The sequence below is a fragment of the Phoxinus phoxinus genome, assembly GCF_949152265.1.
Source record: "Phoxinus phoxinus genome assembly, chromosome: 4".
In the NCBI taxonomy this organism is placed as follows: domain Eukaryota; kingdom Metazoa; phylum Chordata; class Actinopteri; order Cypriniformes; family Leuciscidae; genus Phoxinus; species Phoxinus phoxinus.
The window spans coordinates 16,154,484-16,173,490 of NC_136879.1; the positions used below are offsets into that span (position 1 = coordinate 16,154,484).

The 19,007-nt window shown below is 40.5% G+C and overlaps 1 protein-coding gene across 3 annotated transcripts in view; it reads left to right on the forward strand.

Moving 5' to 3' along the window:
- The window catches only part of ece2b (endothelin converting enzyme 2b), a 74,865-nt gene that overhangs the window by 5,008 nt on the left and 50,850 nt on the right, over positions 1 to 19,007 (forward strand). Inside the window, exon 1 of one of the 3 annotated variants that reach the window (XM_079611300.1) lies at positions 10,428 to 10,608. The exons of 1 other annotated variant lie outside the window; for it this stretch is intronic. Coding sequence is in view for 1 of the 2 variants with exons in the window: in XM_079611298.1 (XP_079467424.1) it covers positions 10,723 to 10,725 (3 nt within the window). In the remaining variant the exon portion in view is untranslated. Of the gene's footprint in view, positions 1 to 10,427; positions 10,726 to 19,007 lie in introns of those variants that run through there. One more of the 3 variants, XM_079611298.1, reaches the window with a different exon arrangement.

Genomic DNA, 19,007 nt, shown 5'->3' on the forward strand with positions numbered 1-19,007 from the left:
GAAAATTAACCCATACTTATCTGGAATAGTGTTGTCTTTATCCCAACATGGTGCCATTTTAGGCTTGGCACTGCATACTGTGGTATGGTAGTAGAAATAAAAAGATTTTTTGAGCAGCAGTTGCCCTTTCGGTCTAATCTAGGAGCGGCTTGTCAAATCCCGATCCAAACCGTATCCATCGTTGGAGAGAACACAGCACTGGCTCCAGATCAGAAAGACAGGGAGACTCCAGGGTGTGGCTTGCTGTGGGAAAGGCTGGTTGTTAAGCTCTCTGGAGGTGGAGTGCACTCTCTAGTCATCCCCTGCGTGACCCCTGAAGCACTGCTCAGGGCTCGAGAGCACTGGTACATCCTGCCATTGGGTGTGTGAGAGCAGGGAGATGGCCACACTTTCCTGTCTACGCCAAGACTCCATCTGTACCGGTGTGTGTGTGTGTGTGTGTGTGTGTGTGTGTGTGTGTGTGTGTGTGTGTGTGTGTGTGTGTGTGTGTGTGTGTGTGTGTGTGTGTTCAGGGGTCCAAGTTAAGGTCAGCAATCTAGCAATCCACCTTCTCAGTCACCATCTGATGTTCCTTAGAGAAGGTCTTTTTGAACAGTGTTTCCTTGGACTCTGGAACATTTGGTTTTCTCTTGTACAAAGTCACAATACTGGACTTCTAGGCTAGAGGTCGACCTCTGGTTTTTAAATGGCCAATGTCGATATCTTAATTGCCAATAGCCAATGGCCAATATAATGGCAATAATATAATTTATTACCAATAAATCATCAGACACACATACAATTTTGGAACTTGAATATTTATTGTTGCAACAGGCTCATTGGAAAGATGTTCCTCTATCTACTGTACATACAGTACAGTACAGTATATACTGTAGATAGTAGAACATTTTTCCAATGAGGCTGTTGCAACAATATATATTCAAGTACTAATCTTATATTCAAGTAAATTAATTGAAAGTGGGGGGGGAAATTCACATTATGAAATAAATGTTGTCCTCCAAAACATGTTGGGCACAATTATTGGCACCTCTAGAATTTTTTTATCAGTAAAATATCTCTGAAGTATATATCCTATAAGTATATAACATGAATTTGTCTTGTTTCATAGGAGTATTAATATGAAGAAACACGAAGGCCAAATTCCCTTAATCATCCACCACGATGAGTAAAACCAAAGAATATAGTTCTGATGTGCAGAAAAAGATTGTTGAGCTGCACAAAATAGAAAGTGGCTGTAAAAACATAGCTACAACATTGAAAACCCCCTTTTCCACCATCAAGGCAAAAATTAAGAATTTCCAATCAACTAAAAATTACGTTGTCAGTTACGAATCTGCCTGGAAGCGGACATGTGTTTATATCATCCTAATGCACGGTGAGGAGAGTTTGAGTGGCCAAAGACTCTCCAAGGATCACAGATGGAGAATTGCAGAGATTATTTAAGTCTTGAGGTCAGAAAGCCTTAAAGTCAATGTAAAGGCAATAAAATAAAAAAAATTCTAAACATATTATAAATGTTAGAAATGTATTACTAAAACACATTACAAAGACTGTGAACTGTGAAGTACTGAATTGTGGAGTTAGACCATTAAACCGTTGCTGTGTTCAGGATTTTTTTATGTCGATGACGCACTGAGCTCCTGGCCCCGCCCCTACTGTCGATGACACACTGGAGCCGCTGAGCTCCTGGCCCCGCCCCTACTGTCGATGACACACTGGAGCCGCTGAGCTCCTGGCCCCGCCCCTACTGTCGATGACACACTGGAGCCGCTGAGCTCATGGCCCCGCCCCTACTGTCGATGACGCATTGGAGCCGCTGAGCTCCTGGCCCCGCCCCTACTGTCGATGACGCACTGGAGCCGCTGAGCTCCTGGCCCCGCCCCTAATGTCGATGACGCACTGGAGCCGCTGAGCTCCTGGCCCCGCCCCTACTGTCGATGACGCACTGGAGCCGCTGAGCTCCTGGCCCCGCCCCTACTGTCGATGACGCACTGGAGCCGCTGAGCTCCTGGCCCCGCCCCTACTGTCGATGACGCACTGGAGCCGCTGAGCTCCTGGCCCCGCCCCTACTGTCGATGACGCACTGGAGCCGCTGAGCTCCTGGCCCCGCCCCTACTGTCGATGACGCACTGGAGCCGCTGAGCTCCTGGCCCCGCCCCTACTGTCGATGACGCACTGGAGCCGCTGAGCTCCTGGCCCCGCCCCTACTGTCGATGACGCACTGGAGCCGCTGAGCTCCTGGCCCCGCCCCTACTGTCGATGACGCACTGGAGCCGCTGAGCTCCTGGCCCCGCCCCTACTGTCGATGACGCACTGGAGCCGCTGAGCTCCTGGCCCCGCCCCTACTGTCGATGACGCACTGGAGCCGCTGAGCTCCTGGCCCCGCCCCTACTGTCGATGACGCACTGGAGCCGCTGAGCTCCTGGCCCCGCCCCTACTGTCGATGACGCACTGGAGCCGCTGAGCTCCTGGCCCCGCCCCTACTGTCGATGACGCACTGGAGCCGCTGAGCTCCTGGCCCCGCCCCTACTGTCGATGACGCATTGGAGCCGCTGAGCTCCTGGCCCCGCCCCTACTGTCGATGACGCACTGGAGCCGCTGAGCTCCTGGCCCCGCCCCTACTGTCGATGACGCACTGGAGCCGCTGAGCTCCTGGTCCCGCCCCTACTGTCGATGACGCACTGGAGCCGCTGAGCGGCTAATTTTACTGCTAGAGAATACTGCTAATTTTTTCAAGATTTTGATAGCTTATTTTATTTACTTGGCGGCTTTTTTATCATTCAAATTTGGCTGGGTCGCTAATAATGCATTTTTTTATGTGGTGTGACAAACTCCGAACACATACTTAATTTTGACTTTACAGGGACTTAAAAAAAAAAAAATTCAAACAACCCCTACATCACCACATGTTGTATGGGAGGGTTTCAAGAAAAATCCCATGCTCTCATCCAATAACTAACTCCAGCATATTCAGTTGTCAAACACGACTGCAACGACAGCAAACAGGGAGAAAAAGTACGCCACGTCCACGGTTAAATATACTGCTGGATCTTTAATGTTTGTGGGCCTATTTTTTTTTGATGGAGGTCCTGGACTTCTTGTTCAGATACATGGTATCATGGATTCTAGGAAATACCAACAAAATCAAAACCTGACAGCCTCTGCCAGAAATCTTATAACGGGCCATGGTTGGATCTTCCATCAGGACAATGATCCAAAACAAAAATCTAAATCAACAAATAAATGGGTCACTGAGCACAAAATGAAGCTTCTGCCATGACCATCCCAGTCCCCTGACCTGAAGCCTATAGAAAACGAGTGGGGTTAACTGAAGAGAAGAAGCACCAACATGGATCTAGGAATCTGAAGGATCTGAAGGATCTGGAGTAGGGACCGGGTAATCGACGTGTGACAACACCGGTAATTTGGAGATGTTGGAGTTTTTCCACCTCGCTTTTAAATCTCTCACGGTGCGACAGTGGATACACAACGTTATGAATGCCTGTGTGACTGTGCGCATTTTACTTTCGCTTTTGAATTAGCGCCAATTCGGGGGAGGCAATTGCTTGATATCTTATCAATATTATATTGCTTATTATTCTTAATGGAAAACACAACAACAAAACAGTACAATGACAAACCCGCCCACTAGAGTGAGGTGAAATGGGCATAGTGGGGTGAAATCTGACTCCGTCTGCTGATCTGAGCTGTGACTCGTTCGGCTCATGCTAAATTGAGCAGACGCCTTCAGTTTTTGTTGTAGTGTCTGTTCTCTAACTGAACTAAATTATTTTTATCACTATAAAAAATCAAAACAACGGCGGGGATGTAACCTGTGTTGTTATTTTTGCTAATATTTGCATGACCTTTAGTTAGCACTAACTAGAAAAATTGAATTGAATGAAAAGTTGGAAACATAATTTTTTAATACTCTAGGTGATGTCGTTTCAAGCGGAGCATAGTATTTGATTTTAATTAAATTTGATGAAAACACGTATGCGTATTAACCTTCACGTTCTTGGATTAACTTTCCAGTTGTTTTGCTTCCCAGAGGCTCTAGTGATGGATGTATGTAGATAATGATAGTAATTGTGCAATTAACCTCTTATGTTCCCTTCGGATTCTTTTAATTTGTTCCTCTGACCTAATCAAAAATTCACTTGAGAGACATTACTGAAGCTTTAATCTTGTGTTGTTTCAGAAAGTAGACTTTTCAGAAAAACAACTATTATCAAATATAGTGATCTCGCGTCCGCTTCTGTAGAAAAATGAATTGGAAAAGAAAAAAAAAACCTGTCAAAAGTGTTTCTTCAGCTTATACATCAATCGGTGTGAAAATTCATTGCATTTATTTATGCTTATCTGCCGTCTCTGAGCCTCCAGATATAAGTAATGTACAAAAAAAATAAAAAAAATCTTAAAGGCCGTTTGAAGTCTGTTATCAAGTTGATATTTTGTTTACAAACAGTTCTCATTAGATTAGGAAGACTCATGAAGTATTAACCAGATACTTTAATGTTAATTATGTTTTTTTGAGCTATTGAAACAGAATATGAAGGTTAAGAGAGTAAAAAGACTCACTATTGATTTCTAGGGACCGTCTGTCCTGACTGTCATGTCGCTCTTTCATCTTTTCAAACCAGCTACTTTATCATCAGCATTTGTCCTTCAGCTTTGCCCCCCTGTTGTCTTTACCCTCTCTGCTCACTTTATACCTTCTCTTAACTCTCTTTTGTATTTCTCTGTCCCTATTATTCCTCCATGTTGCCATTATTGCCTTGTTTAACATTCTGCCAGCTCTGCACTGCAGTACCTGAATACTGGCATGAAAATGACAAAGGAGAGAGAGAGAGAGAGAGAGAGAGAGAGAGAGAGAGAGAGAGAGAGAGAGAGAGAGAGAGAGTCAACTGTGAAGAACTCAATTCCCCTTCCTCTTAATCACATCCTCCCGTAGTAAATTTACAGCTCGTCTAGATCGCTTACCGATTGCGTATTAGATCTAAACAATATTATTATGATTTGTTCTCTATGTTTTTAGCTCATTCTTTTACAGACTGCATTTGTGTCTTGTTGTGCAGTTGCACAAACTGCTCATTTCAATTTTGATTAGTTTGACAGCCCTATAATCTAAACAAGATAAATTCGCATTAGACTTTCTTCTTTTCAGTTTTATGCCTAAACAAGAAAAAAAATGTTGAATGAAGTTGAAAAAAAATTTAATTAAAAATATATTCTGATATGTGAAGCACTTTGAGCTGCATGTAATATATGAAAGGCGCTATGAATCAAATTGTATTTTTTTTTTCTTTTACACATTTTTATTATTATTCTCCGAAAGGAAGTATCTTACAGATTATTTCCTCTCAAGTGGATTTAACTTGCTGTTTTTATAGCGTTTGGATTTGTACTGGACAACTGAACAAAACTACTTCTTTAAGAAAATGTGTTTTGCGGTGTAAGCTTTTCTGTGCGCAAACACACCTGTGTGAAAGCTTAGACAACAGGAGGGAAGCTATTTGAAGTCTGTCAGGGTTGCACAGGCAGAAGTCCACAGGAAGACAGGAAGTAAGCAGTTAATAGATGACGATGTGCTGTGAAGAACAGCTCTACAGCAGAGTGTGACGTTCGGACGGCTCCCTCCCATGATTCCTGTGGTGCATTACCACTCGAGCTCGGAGGAAAGCTGTGTGTGTTTGCATAATGTGCTTATTATGAGTCCTAAATGTTCCTTTCGAATGTGCGTTTGTGTTTTAAAAAAAAAATCATTGTTTGATGCTCAAGTTCAACTGAATCTGGTAGTAGTGTGTTTCAAAGAAAAAGAGCACAGTATCATCGCAAACCAATCAAAACTCTTTGCACTCTCTCCACTGTCTTTTCTTTTCCTTCCTTCCTTCCTTCCTTCCTTCTGTTTTTCCTCCGTTCCTCCCTTCTTCCTCTCACAGTCTGCGTGCGGGGAGTGAGGTAACCTTGATGCCCAGATGGGTGACGTCATTCGGGCACCCTGGGGAATATACTCTCTCTCTTTCTCAGAAACACACAAAAACACACACACTGAGTGTGGTTCTTTTCGTTTAATCGATGACACACTCAAAACCGAGGGTGGCATAGCAAACGGAAAGGAGAATGTACATTCTCATAAGCAGATGCCTTTATTACCCTTCATGGCTGCATTCACACATGAACATGGCTTAAATGCAATTTTTCCATGTGTGAACAGCAAAAGATCATATTGAATCTGATATCTGAATCTGATAAATGTGGAAATACATTTAATATCCTCTTGGCATGTTGTAAAATAAAATAAAAATGTACCTCTAATTTAATTAAATATAAAACATCAGATTTAGCCTAATATAAACCATTCTGACTGAAACTTCACTCTAGCTGCTTTTTGGGATTTAAGGGACTAGTGCAAAGTGCCCGCGCAAAATCAGTTTTTGTGTGTGTTTTTAGTAATTGTTGGTTTGGTATGTTTGAGTTGCTGAATAGCCTAGGCTACTATTACACCGTAGCCTAAACTCTGAGAAAACGATAACGCTAAGGCCAGCGGCTAGAGCGGCAAAAGCCAATGTGTGCTTCTTTTTCCGATATATTTGCAGATATCTTTTGCATGTCTAATCCAAACAACGTCAAACTTGGCACTGCACTTACTCGTGCCGCAGCAACAGAGCGGCAAAAGCCACCTCATGTGTCTTGCTTATCGCTACTATTACACAGTAGCGATAACATTAAGCGCACCAGAATGAAATATAATATTCAGAAGTAAACAGCGTAAGGAGCAAAAAAACGCTACGCTTAGCAAACGGTTTATGAATAAGCTACTACAAATGATGGCCGTGAGTAAAATATAATATTCAGAAGTAAACAGTGTAGCTGACTTAATGTTTAGCTGACAGAGTGTTTATGTCAGAATGTTTATTTTTTAAACCACAACCTTCTAAGTGCTTCTTTTACCGATATATGTAGTGATATCTTTTGCATTTCTAATGCAACCTTGGCACTGCACTTACTCGTGCTCGTAGCAAGACACCTGTCAAGTTTGAAATCCACCAGACTAACGGTTTGAGAGATATGCGAATAACAGACAGACACACAGACAGACAAACAGACGTTTCTGTAATCTATAGATAGATACTGTTATTATTTAGTGATACTTCTGAGATGGTAGAATGCTGTTTTGTAAATACTAGAGTGTGGCTTTCAGATGACAGATTGCTATCGGATAGCACACACACAGGTTCCTAACTGAAGACCAAGACTTTGACAGTACATCCATCAAGAGACAGATTATATTCTATGTTATTACAATAATTAAGGTTTTTGGTACAATAATTAAGACCCGTTTTTTTTCCATTGGAGGATTGGTAAATTTTGTCAAACCTCAAGGAAATATAGAGCTAAGCATCATCAGTGAAAAGCAACGGTCCTAGTACTGAGCCTTGTGGTACACCATACTGAACTTGTGATTCATCTTTATTCATTATCTGACTATAACAGTCAGCTAAATAAGATTTAAACCATGCTAATGCCATTCCACTAATGCCAACATAATTTTCGAGCAATATTGTGGTCAATAGTATCAAAGGCAGCATTCAGGTCCAGTATTACTAAAATTGATAGAACCATGATCAGATGATAAGAGCAAGTAATTTAAACTCGTATCTAACCCTGATGAGAGCAGTTTGGGTGCTGTTCTATGGTCTAAATCCTGGTATGATATTCTCAAAGATATCATTTCTCTTCAGATAATATTTGGTTTATTTACCATTTCACTAGCAGCACTCAAGCTTTATGAACTACACAGGTTGGTTTGAATCTGGATTATTATGTTCTCCAGCATGTACAAAGGTCAGCGTAATTATTAATCAAACAGAAAAGTGCTAAATGGTTTGAGACTTGGTTTAAACAGTGACAATATATATTACAATGTGTAATGAAGACAAATCAGAAGGTTCTTCTAATTCGATATGATTTTTATAATTTATGAAGTCCTTTTAAATTATTTTTAGAATCAGAATTAGACAACAATGATTGTATATTTTTAAGTTTCTTTTTATCTTTCCACTTTTTTTCATTCAATAAGTCAAATTGACCCAAGCCCTACAGTCAACATGAAATTAATAATTACCATGTTTATTTCCTTAATGAAAACTCCTAGATTTTCGTGAGTGATTCACCAGTGCATGGTATTCCAAAAATGTTTGTCTGCATAATAACTTGTTCCGCATCATGTGATACAACTGATGTCACCGATCTCGCTTACTTCTCGACTCCTCCCTTCAAACAACCTGTTCTATTATAAAACACCCACTATTATGATCTTTAATTTCCTTGCAGATAAAATTAAATCCAGCCCTGCATTCTTTAGCATTTGACATTCCTGTTAGTCCTGTTATATGACTTGCAGATTGCATTTCACTTTGAGTTGAATGTCAAAAACAATATTTCATTTAAAAAGCTGCTATCAGCAGGTCTTCATACATTGTGCGTATTGGTTTACAGTGGAAGGGGGGCTCGTGTGAAGTGCGCTCAAGTGTCTAACTACTTCAGGGCATGTTGGGCTGCCGGCACAGGACAGAATGGCCTTTTGTACCACAACAGTACGACTCTCTGTCCTTGTACCCTTTAACCGGCCACAATGGAAGCCCCCTCTAACGGTGCAGAAGTGTTAGCACACTCTGAGCGGGCAGCCTGAATGAAGTCCCTATGAATGAGCGGTCAGAGGACTGTGGGAATAGGGGGTGGTGGGCCGATTTTGAATGGGAGTTACTGTGCAGCGAATATGTACAGAGGAAAGGAAGGGTTGTGGTTTGTTTTTACGGGGTATGCCTCGAACTCTGTGGATACTCTAAATAGCTTGATGTAAATGTATGTTACTCTATAAACTGCGAGATGGTGGAGTCCATGTTATGTTCTTTTTCTGTCATAAAATTCTGTCATAAGTTACTCACCCGCGTGTCATTTCCAAGTCGTACGGCTTTCTTTCTTTCTTCTGTGAAACACTAATGGAGATGTTGAAACCAATGATTCAGAAATATAGTATACATTTAGATTTAAAGTGCATGAGTCATTCATTTTCCGATGCTTTTATGGTGTTATTTTTACCTTTTAGGAGCTTGATAGCTAATAGTCTCCAACCAGTTGGATTGTATAGAAAAGGACAAAATGAACATTCTGCTAAACTTATAATTTTGTGTTTAACTTTAAAAAGAAAATCATACAGGTTTGAAATTATACATGAATGATACCTCAAACCATGTGGCTTGTTTCTTTTCTAAACAATCAGACTTTTTGACTTGGGGATGATTATTTTTGCAAGCAAGATTTGAATTTGAGTTGCCTATAAGCACCATGGCTCAAATTGTGCATAAATTACTGCAACATTTTCGTTTTTTGGCTAAACTATCTCTATTTTGGGGCATTTTAGTGGGCAAACATCATTACATTGAAGGGATAGTTCACCCAAAATTTTTAATTCTGTCATCATTTACTCATTTAGTTGATTCAAACCTGTATGAATTTCTTTCTTCTGCTGAACACAAAATACGTTATTGTGAAGAATGTCAGTAACCAAACAGTTGATGGACCCCATTGACTTCCATGGGATTTTTCTTTCATACTATGGAGGAGAATGGGGTCCATCAACTGTTTGGTTACCCATGTTCTTCAAAATATCTTCAGTTTTATTCACCGGTTGTTGATTGGATTTTAAGATGTAGGTGTTAAAAAATGTGGAGTGGGCTAACTTTGGCATATGTCATAGAACTGTCCTTTTCACCAATTGATAAACATTGAAAAACATTACAAGATAAAAAAAAAAATGAAAAAGTAACAAATAACAAGTAACAAATGAATCAGTCACAAAAATATCTACAACGTGACTTTTCAAAATAGCGTGAATTTTCATTTCATCGCGAGTATTGTGTTTCCCGAGAAACTTTGCATTCGCTAGTAAAACATTTGCGTTCTGTGGGAGAACTATTGTGTTCCTCGACAACATTAATAAAATATCACCTTCATTTGGACGACTGCAGACCTAGAAATTTTCCCTCCCATCTTTAATTTTTTAACATCACCATGTCCCATAAGGGGCTTCAAATTGTTGCCTGGCCGAAGATAATGTTAATGTTGCGAGCAAGATTCAAACATAAGTTTCCCATAGGCGCACCAGGGCTCAGTGTGTGCTAAACATTAAGCCAAAGCTCCTATTTTGACTTCTCTCTTTCACTGGGTGTTAAATTCATCTATAAGGAACTTTCCTATATTTTATCATAATGTGGAATGAAACAAGCAGCCGCCCCAGGCATTTTTCATAGACGAAACTGTTTACTTTTCCCACTATCTTCATCCCTTCAGAGAACTCCCCTGTTGATTCTCTCTCATCCCCTTTTTGTGTCTCAAACCCCCTCCTACCCTCACGGACCCTCCTGACTGTGATTTCCAAACTCCCCTGCATGTGTTGTTTGTCTGTGCCTCCCGCCCCTGTCTGAAAGCGTTCTGCTCGCTGTTTATGGTCTCTCTGTGACGGAGGCCACCACCAGAGAGAGAGAGGAGAAAAGGAAACGAGAGGGGGAAGGCTGTGTCTTTCATGTGTTTGTGGCGTGTGAGGTACGTTACAGTGCTTGTTCCCGGTTCTGTATGATGCGGCGTGTTGAATGAGGGATTGATTTATTGTTTTGTTTTCCCGCTGTCCGGGGCGCAGCCGTTGCTGACTTAACAGAGATGGTGAGAATATATGCACAAGTGTGTTACTACGGGGCTGTTTCATTATGTTTATGGCAGTGTTTCTGCCCACTTTTGCTCAGACAATTTACACTTAGAACAAATAGCTTATTTGAACTTTGTGTGAATTGCGTTTATCGCCATTTGCACTTTATGTAAACAAGATGCTATTTTTTTAGCTATTTACATTTGGTGCACAGCATGTCAATATACGTGTTGTCTAAATAAATAGCATCTGGGTCAGTGATCCAGAAGAAAAACTTAGTTTAAAAGAAAATCTAAATTAAAGAGCTGTCAAGTTATTTTATATCTGTCACAGTTTTAATTGTAGAGATGCTAAAATGTCAAGTGGTGTAACCAACAAGTAAAAAGTTCTACTTTTCATCACACAACTTTTCTCAAACAATTTATGTATTTACAATGTTTCAAGCTCTGCACATGACACATATATGGTGTGTGTATATTTACTAAAATGAGAAAACAAATTATTAATTATTAATTTACTTTGGTTTTCTCATTTTAGTAAATCATGGCCATGTTGTAATCATTCGTTCCCTTGTTTTGATAAAACTAAAACAAGAGAACGAATGATTGCAACATGGCCATGATTTAGTAAAACTAAATTATCATATCATATGCACGATTAACTTAAAACGAGGGAACAAATTAGTAAAACGTGCTGACGTATTAGTAAGTTGCGGGAACGAATTGTTAATTCGTGGCAAAGATATGCATCTTTTGTTGTTGTTTTTCTTTCCTATGGGAAGGCTTGGGTTAGTGGCTTGAACAACAATCATTTCATCCAAACATTCCCGCCTGATTTTAGTCAATGGAAATGTTTAGGAATGTTTCTCAGGAACTTTGTTTCAAGAACCACAAAAGATGTTGATCTGTCTTGCCGAGCAAAAACAGTCACTGTTTGGATACAGTCTGAGGATATGTCTAAGAGATAATTAGTGGTTTGCTCAGTCTGCATTAGCAGGTGTGTGTGTGTGTGTGTGTGTGTGTTGTGGTTGTTTGTGTACATGTGTGAGTTATTGAGCGGGTCTCGCTGTCGGAGTGTGGAGAGAGGTCATGAATTGAAGAAAAGAGGAAAAGGAGATTGCTGAACCCTGACTTCCGTTTCGTGTCACCACTGAGAGCTCAGGCCAGCTCTCTCTCTCTGTCTCTCTCTCTCTCTCTCTCTCTCTCTCTCTCTCTCTCTCTCTCTCTCTCTCTCTCTCTCTCTCTCTCTCTCTCTCTATTAGATTTGTAGCATTTATTATAATTACTTTACAAAGAAGGTGTAATGTATAGCGACTGTAAGCCATTGGTAGGTTGACTTCCTGAAAAACTGTGACTGTGGTTTTAAAAAAAACATATTTCTGTTTTTTGAGCGGTCCAGTGGTGTGAGTTTGGGGCGGGACAATCTGTTGATTGGTCAAGGAGTTGGAAGGTTATGTTTTTAGCATTTCTTAAGAATTCAAACAGGTCATTTCATACATAGAGCCATACGTAATGGTTTCACATGAGACAATCATAACTGAATCATCACATCTTAAACTTATATAAAAAGATAAAGCAGAAGCAAACATATTCGGCGAGAATATTCCCACTTTAAAGATGAAGCACTCACCCCACACCAGTTGATTTATAACTTTTGACAGAGCATAGCTGAAAATAAATGTGTTAGATTGATTAGATTTAACTTTTTAGTTGATTCATTTAGAACAATGTAAAAACAACCACGTAACCACACACCAAAAACCACTTTGAACACATTAACAAACACTACAGCACACAAGTGGTGGATAGTTTTGCACAGACAGGAATTATCCATATTTTGGAATGGAAAAATATCTCTGTGTGTGTGTGTGTGTGTGTGTGTGTGTGTGTGTGTGTGTGTGTGTGTGTGTGTGTGTGTGTGTGTGTGTGTGTGTGTGTTTGATTGTACTTGGTATCATTAGTGGCACATAAATCAGGCATAGAGATACTTAATGGCACAGTTCACCCAAGAATTAAAAATCTGTCATTAATTACTCACCCTCACATTATTCCAAACCCATAAGATTTTCGTTCATCTTTGAAACACAATACTTTTAATGAACGGACTGAGGGGGAGTATTTATTTACACTAAGTGCAAAACCTTGTTGAGGCTTCATTAACCCTGTTCACCATTATCTGATTGAGACAAAGCTACAAAAGAAACTCATCTGATAACAGGATCAGTGGCGTGGGGCTTTTATTGTGACTGACCCGAGTTTGAATCCACCATTTTACAAACTAATTCTTCTCTTTTTCCCCCTTGCGCATCAGCTAGGAGAGGCGTTCATTTTAAATAATAATTAGGAAGATATTAGAAAAGTGGGTAAAAAGCGCCAAATGTGTATTTAATGCTGGGGTATGCTTATCTTATGGCTTCAGTGACAGGGACAAGTAATGTCCCAATAAGGAAACATCCACTTATGATTTTAATAAATATAATCTTATACACTAAATATTATTCAATTTTATAATATGCTACAATATGAGGTGCAAATAGTGCAAATAGTGCAAATAGGCTGAAGAAGCATGAAGAACACACAAGTAAAAAGGCACCTGATCGATGATATCTGTGAGTTAGGGCTGTGCAATTAATCATAATTGATTTTCGATTTCGATTTTGGCGTCCAACGATTATGAAAACAAGATAATCGAGGTAAAACGATTATCGTGCTGTCCAGCGCAACTTCCTTTCCTTCACAGCGGTGCGCTTTCATTCCTCCCTAAAAGCCTTAGCTTAAAAGGACAATTCCGGTGAAAAATGAACCTAGAGGTAATTAACACATGGTTACCGAGTCGACCGTTCTCTGGGATGTGTTTTCATGATAATCGAATTTAAAGAGTTTTATCTCCAAAAACAGATTAGCTTATAACGCTAGTATATGGGGCATAGAATAGGTAAAAGTAAATCGCTAGTTAATACCACTAACAAGGCTTAAAATAGCCTCACACTAACACAGTGGCATAATGAGGGTCCCTACATGCAAACCGAAGCATTGAGAACTTTGTAAGTGTACAGACAGGTTAAAGCAGCACTAGGTTACTTTTAAACCTTAATAATATATTTCCAAGTCTCTTGTGATGGTACATCGACTTACAATAGGTTGAATGACACGTCTGCCATAGCCTGACGGGGTGTGTAGCGTTTTTAATCGTACTTTTAAACCTCGGGTTTCGGGTAGTAACCGGCGAACAAAGAGAACTACAAAATTCGACTGCTTTACGGCATATACGTCACTTCCACCACCACCCCCACTTCCTTAAAATCGGACGTGCGAGCCAAACTAGCGTTTGTTTGCCAAATGTTATAGTCATGGACGAAGCAGCACAGAAAAGCAAGAAAGCAAAGGTTTTGTCGGAGGAAAGGAAAAAGAGGAAACGAGAAAGTGATCGCATTTAAAGGCAGAACGAGGATCAACATTGGGCCAGCGTTTCCTCGCTGGCGTGAGCTGACGGAGGAGGGGTGCCCGATGCCACCCGTCCCGGTTCTCCAGGGATTGTTTTCTTTTTGGAGCAACAGTCCCGGAAAATTTATATTATTTCCCGGGACACGAATTGTCCCGTTTTTTTGTGAAAATGTACTTCTAAAGTAGAATTTCCTGGTTTCAAATTAAACCTTTTCCGTCTACTGTTACTGTGGTTTTCTTCATAGTTGTGTACAGTACATCCAATCCTGTGTCCGTAAACGGGTAAAAACCATGGTAAAAACGGGTAAAACAGTGGATTGGCCAATGCCAGGCGTTTACTTTTATTTGATTGCAAGCTCAACTTATCGCCTAGCAACTGCCCTGTGCTGTCGGTCGGTCGGTCAGTCGGTCGCGCGCGCACATCAACACACATCCAAGATAATACAGTGTGAGTTTAGTTGCTAGCTAGCTTTTTAAAAACTGTCTATTTACATCTATTGTGTGAAATGGGGGGAGAGACGGACGAGGAGGATAACACAACAAAATCAGATGAGCCACCAGTGTCAAAGAAAATACTATTTACAACCTACAACTCAGACCCCAAAATTCACAAATCAAAGGTGGCAACCCTATGCCCGACCGATGCGGACTTTCAAATATCAAATGAAAGCCTATGTCTAAACGGCGTGAACACGTTTGGTAGGGGCTACAATCTTGCAAGTAAATATATAAGATGTACAAAATCATATTTTAGGATACCTAACATGTCTGTTATATTTGTTTATTTGTCTTGCCTCAAGCTATAATGCAAATCGATTTGTAAAATTTGCAGATTCATCTATGGTAGCTTGATATTATAATATTGACGATATATGGTTATTATCTACCACTCAAACATTGCATTGAAGTATCATATAGATTCAGTAAAACGGTAACCAATAGACTAGGCTACTCTAATGACGCTGGCTTGTAAACGTGAGCATCGCGATCATTTGTCGTTTGAAAAAAAATAAAACCCATGAAATTATATTCATATGACATGCTGAAATATATGCCACTGTACCTGGATGAAGACATTTCACACGCGACGCAAGCAGAACACCTGCATGTGAACTCCTCCTACAGTGTTCAGGGCTATCATGGTTGTCAACAAATGCACGTGCGTGAAGGATGACAGAGTTTACGACAGTAGTAGAGGACAATACTGTTTCCCAACTGTAGGGGGACCCCGAGAGCAGAAGTTACCTGGTGTTACTTTAATAAGAAGATACTTTATAAAGACAGTACATTACGCGTATACAGGCAGGAGCCATCTTGGAAAACAGTCTCGACCAGTCGAGCCATGAACGCTGTGCTAAGTGAGCTGGTCGATAGGAATTACGCTTGTGAAATCTAATGTAGCACTGCGTTCGTGGCCTATTATATGCCCCACATACTAGCGTTATAAGCTAATCTGTTTTTAGAGATAAAACTCTTTACATTCGATTATCGTGAAAACGCATCCCAGAGAACGGTCGACTCGGTAACCATGTGTTATTAACCCCTTGGTTAATTTTTCACCGGAATTGTCCTTTAACATCCAAATCAGCCAAATAAGTGTGTTGTAAAATGCAGTCTACTGTTGCTAAACTGCGGGACGTGTTTGATAGCCCATTAAGCTGCAAAAGAGACACTGTTCCTCGGGAGGCTTTCTCTGTGTGCACTCCGAGTCGGAGTCGAACGCAGAAAAGCAAATGGGCTTTGTGTGTAACATTAGATCTTAAAGTGACAGCAGCCTAATAAATCTGCTGCAGTCTGTCATTAATGATAATCAAACGACAGATGACAAAGCAAAATCACAGACTTTGATCATATGGGCGCTCAATAATAATGTTGAATAATCGCGATTACAATATTGACCAAATTTAATCGTGATTTAATAGTGATTATGATTTTTGCCCTAATCGAGCAGCCCTGCTGTGAGTTCACTTCTCTGTAGAGCACTGGCCTAATTACAGATCTGGTGTCATCCAATTTATCAGAGCTTTCCCAGCTGCTCAATATCCACTTTCGGCGAGGCAATGTTTTTCCGTGCGTAAGTGTGTTTTGTTTGTGTAATCCACACCCTGCGAGGAATTCCACTTCCTCAAATGATCAGGCAAGGTCACTTAGGCCCTGACATTTGCTGTTAAGATTTTACAGATTGTGTCTGTCTGTCTGTGTGTGTCTCTCTCTGTGTGTGTGTGTGTGTGTGTGTGTGTGTGTGTGTGTGTGTGTGTGTGTGTGTGTGTGTGTGTGTGTGTGTGTGTGTGTGCGTGCGTCACACCTCAAAGCCCTGATTAAACTGGAAAGTGCCACTCACTTCCTCTAAAAAAAAGTCAGTAGTGTAGTCAGTGGGAGTTATACATTGTTAACCAAACCAAACATTGTTATATAATATATGTTAGGTTTTCCAGTCATAATAATAGGACAATTTATATTTATATCTGTAATGTAAAAAAAAAATTAAATATATTTTTTAATAGCAATATTTCTTGTTTTGTTTTTATTTTTGTATTTTTTATATTTTTATATAGTTATAATAATAGTAATACATTATTCTTATTATTATTATTATTATTTTATAGCCATGTTGATATATAATCACAAAATCTTAGCCATATTGTGTAGCTGTACAAACAATTTGTATACATTTGTCAATAAGAAAAATCACAATTAGATTCCCTCCCAAATCATGCAGCCCTATTTTAGCATGAACAATATTTGTAGTCATCATTCGTCTGCGAGTGCGAGTCAGACAATGCAGATTGTGTGTGTAATTATGCATGTGTATGTGATTATTTGTACTTGGACCTCACCCACGTCTGCTGGCGACAGAATGTCTGAGCACCTTCATTTGGACGACTGCAGACCGATGCTGGCCTGGCTCTCGGACTCGCGCTGCTTCCCACCCTTTCTGTTCACCCTTCTTCTGTACTCTTCTCACTTGGATCGAGTAATGCCCATTCTGGCTGTTCAAAGCGGGCTTTGTTACCTCATCTTTCCTTCGGATGGTCTCTGGGGGCTGATTGAAATGTGTGTGTGGCCCCGCTAGTCTCTTAATAACCGTTCAGAGAGTTTGTTGTATAGCTGGCGCTCTCTCCCTTCAAGGTGGCTTTGGCTTGGCTTGGGTGGGTTTCTTGGGGGCAGGAGCGTGAGGGTATTTCTAGCTCTCAGGGGCAGAGGTTGGGCTATGCCAGCCTTCCCCCCCACCGAGCTGTTTCCTTTCAAAAACACTCCTCAGGAAACCACTTCAAACAATCACATTCCGCACAGAGAAAGGTCCGCACCACTCCTGGAACTTGGGAAAACCTCTCCCTTCCCCTCGTAAGGCTACTCTTTTTCTCCGTCTCGCTCTCATGAGCGAGTCTCCATCTCGCCGTGGGTTTCTTGTTGGCCGTCAACTTACGCATACGGGCAATTGTTTTCTCTTAGAATTACATCAACCTTTTTTTTTGCTATTGTATCTTTAAGTAATATTATATGTAAATTAGTTCTGTTGTGATTAGTTCATCTGGTGCATCTCGTACCATCAGAGCATTTTCTGATTGGATAACATGCACTGGCCTTGTTTTGCATAAAATATACAGTATATGAATGAAAATATTGGGACACACTTTCTTAATTTTATTGAATTCAGTCAGACCCATTGCCACAGGTGTATCAAATCAAGCACCTAGCCATGCATTCACCAACATGTGTGGGTCGTTCTGAAGAGCTCAGTGAATTCAGACGTGGTATACTGTGATAGGATGCCACCTTTCCAATAAGTCAGTTCATAAAATTTCATCCCTGCTAGATAATCCGCACTCAACATTAAAGGGATAGTTCACTTTGAAATTAAATTTTGGTATGTTTTAGCTTACCTCAAGGGCATCCAAGATGTAGGTGTCTTTTTTTCCGCAGTAGTTTCAATTTTTATATTTTTAGGTCAAACCGTTCTAGTCTGACAGTCATATCATGCAGGTCTATGGTCACTGTCTCAAAGAGCATGCACAGAGTCCAAATTAAAACAATTCCCCATCGTCCAAATTAAACAATTCCCCATCGTCCAAATTAAACAATTCCCCATCGTAAGTACACATTGATGGCCTAAGACACGAAACGAGCGGTTTGTGTGAGAAAACGAACGGTATTTATATCGTTTTTACCTCTTGTAACACAGCCAGATCCAAGTGATCTGAGGGCGCGGGCGCATCCTGGTGTGTGACGTGTGCGCAGACTGGTGCATAGATGTATACACTAGACGTCGCATTAAAGACATTCGTTCCAATGAACTGCCGAAGCCAAGGTGACGTCTAGTGTATACATCTATGCACCAGTCTGCGCACACGTCACACAGAAGGAAGCGCCCACGCCCTCAGATCACTTTGTCGTGGCTGTGCCGAATACCGTTCGTTTTCTCACACAAACCGCTCGTTTCATGTCTTAGGCCATCAATGTGTACTTACAATGGGGAATTGTTTAATTTGGATATGACTGTCAGACAAGAACGGTTTGACCTAAAAATATAAACATCTTGGATGCCCTTGAGGTAAGCTAAAACATACCAAAATTTTATTTCAAAATGTTATCCCTTTAAAGGGCACCTATTATGACATTTAAAATGTTCCTAATGTTGTTTTTGGAGTTCCCAACAACAGTTTTACGTGCATGCAATGACAAAAAACACTTTTGTTTTCGTATAATATGCATTTATTTTTACCTGATTTGCTCACCGACTCCCAAATGATTCGTTCAACGACTCATTTTTCAAACCCCTCCTTTGCGCGACGCTAATCTGCGATTGGTCAGATGACCCAGCAGTGTTTACAGAGATAATCATTATTGTTTAACAC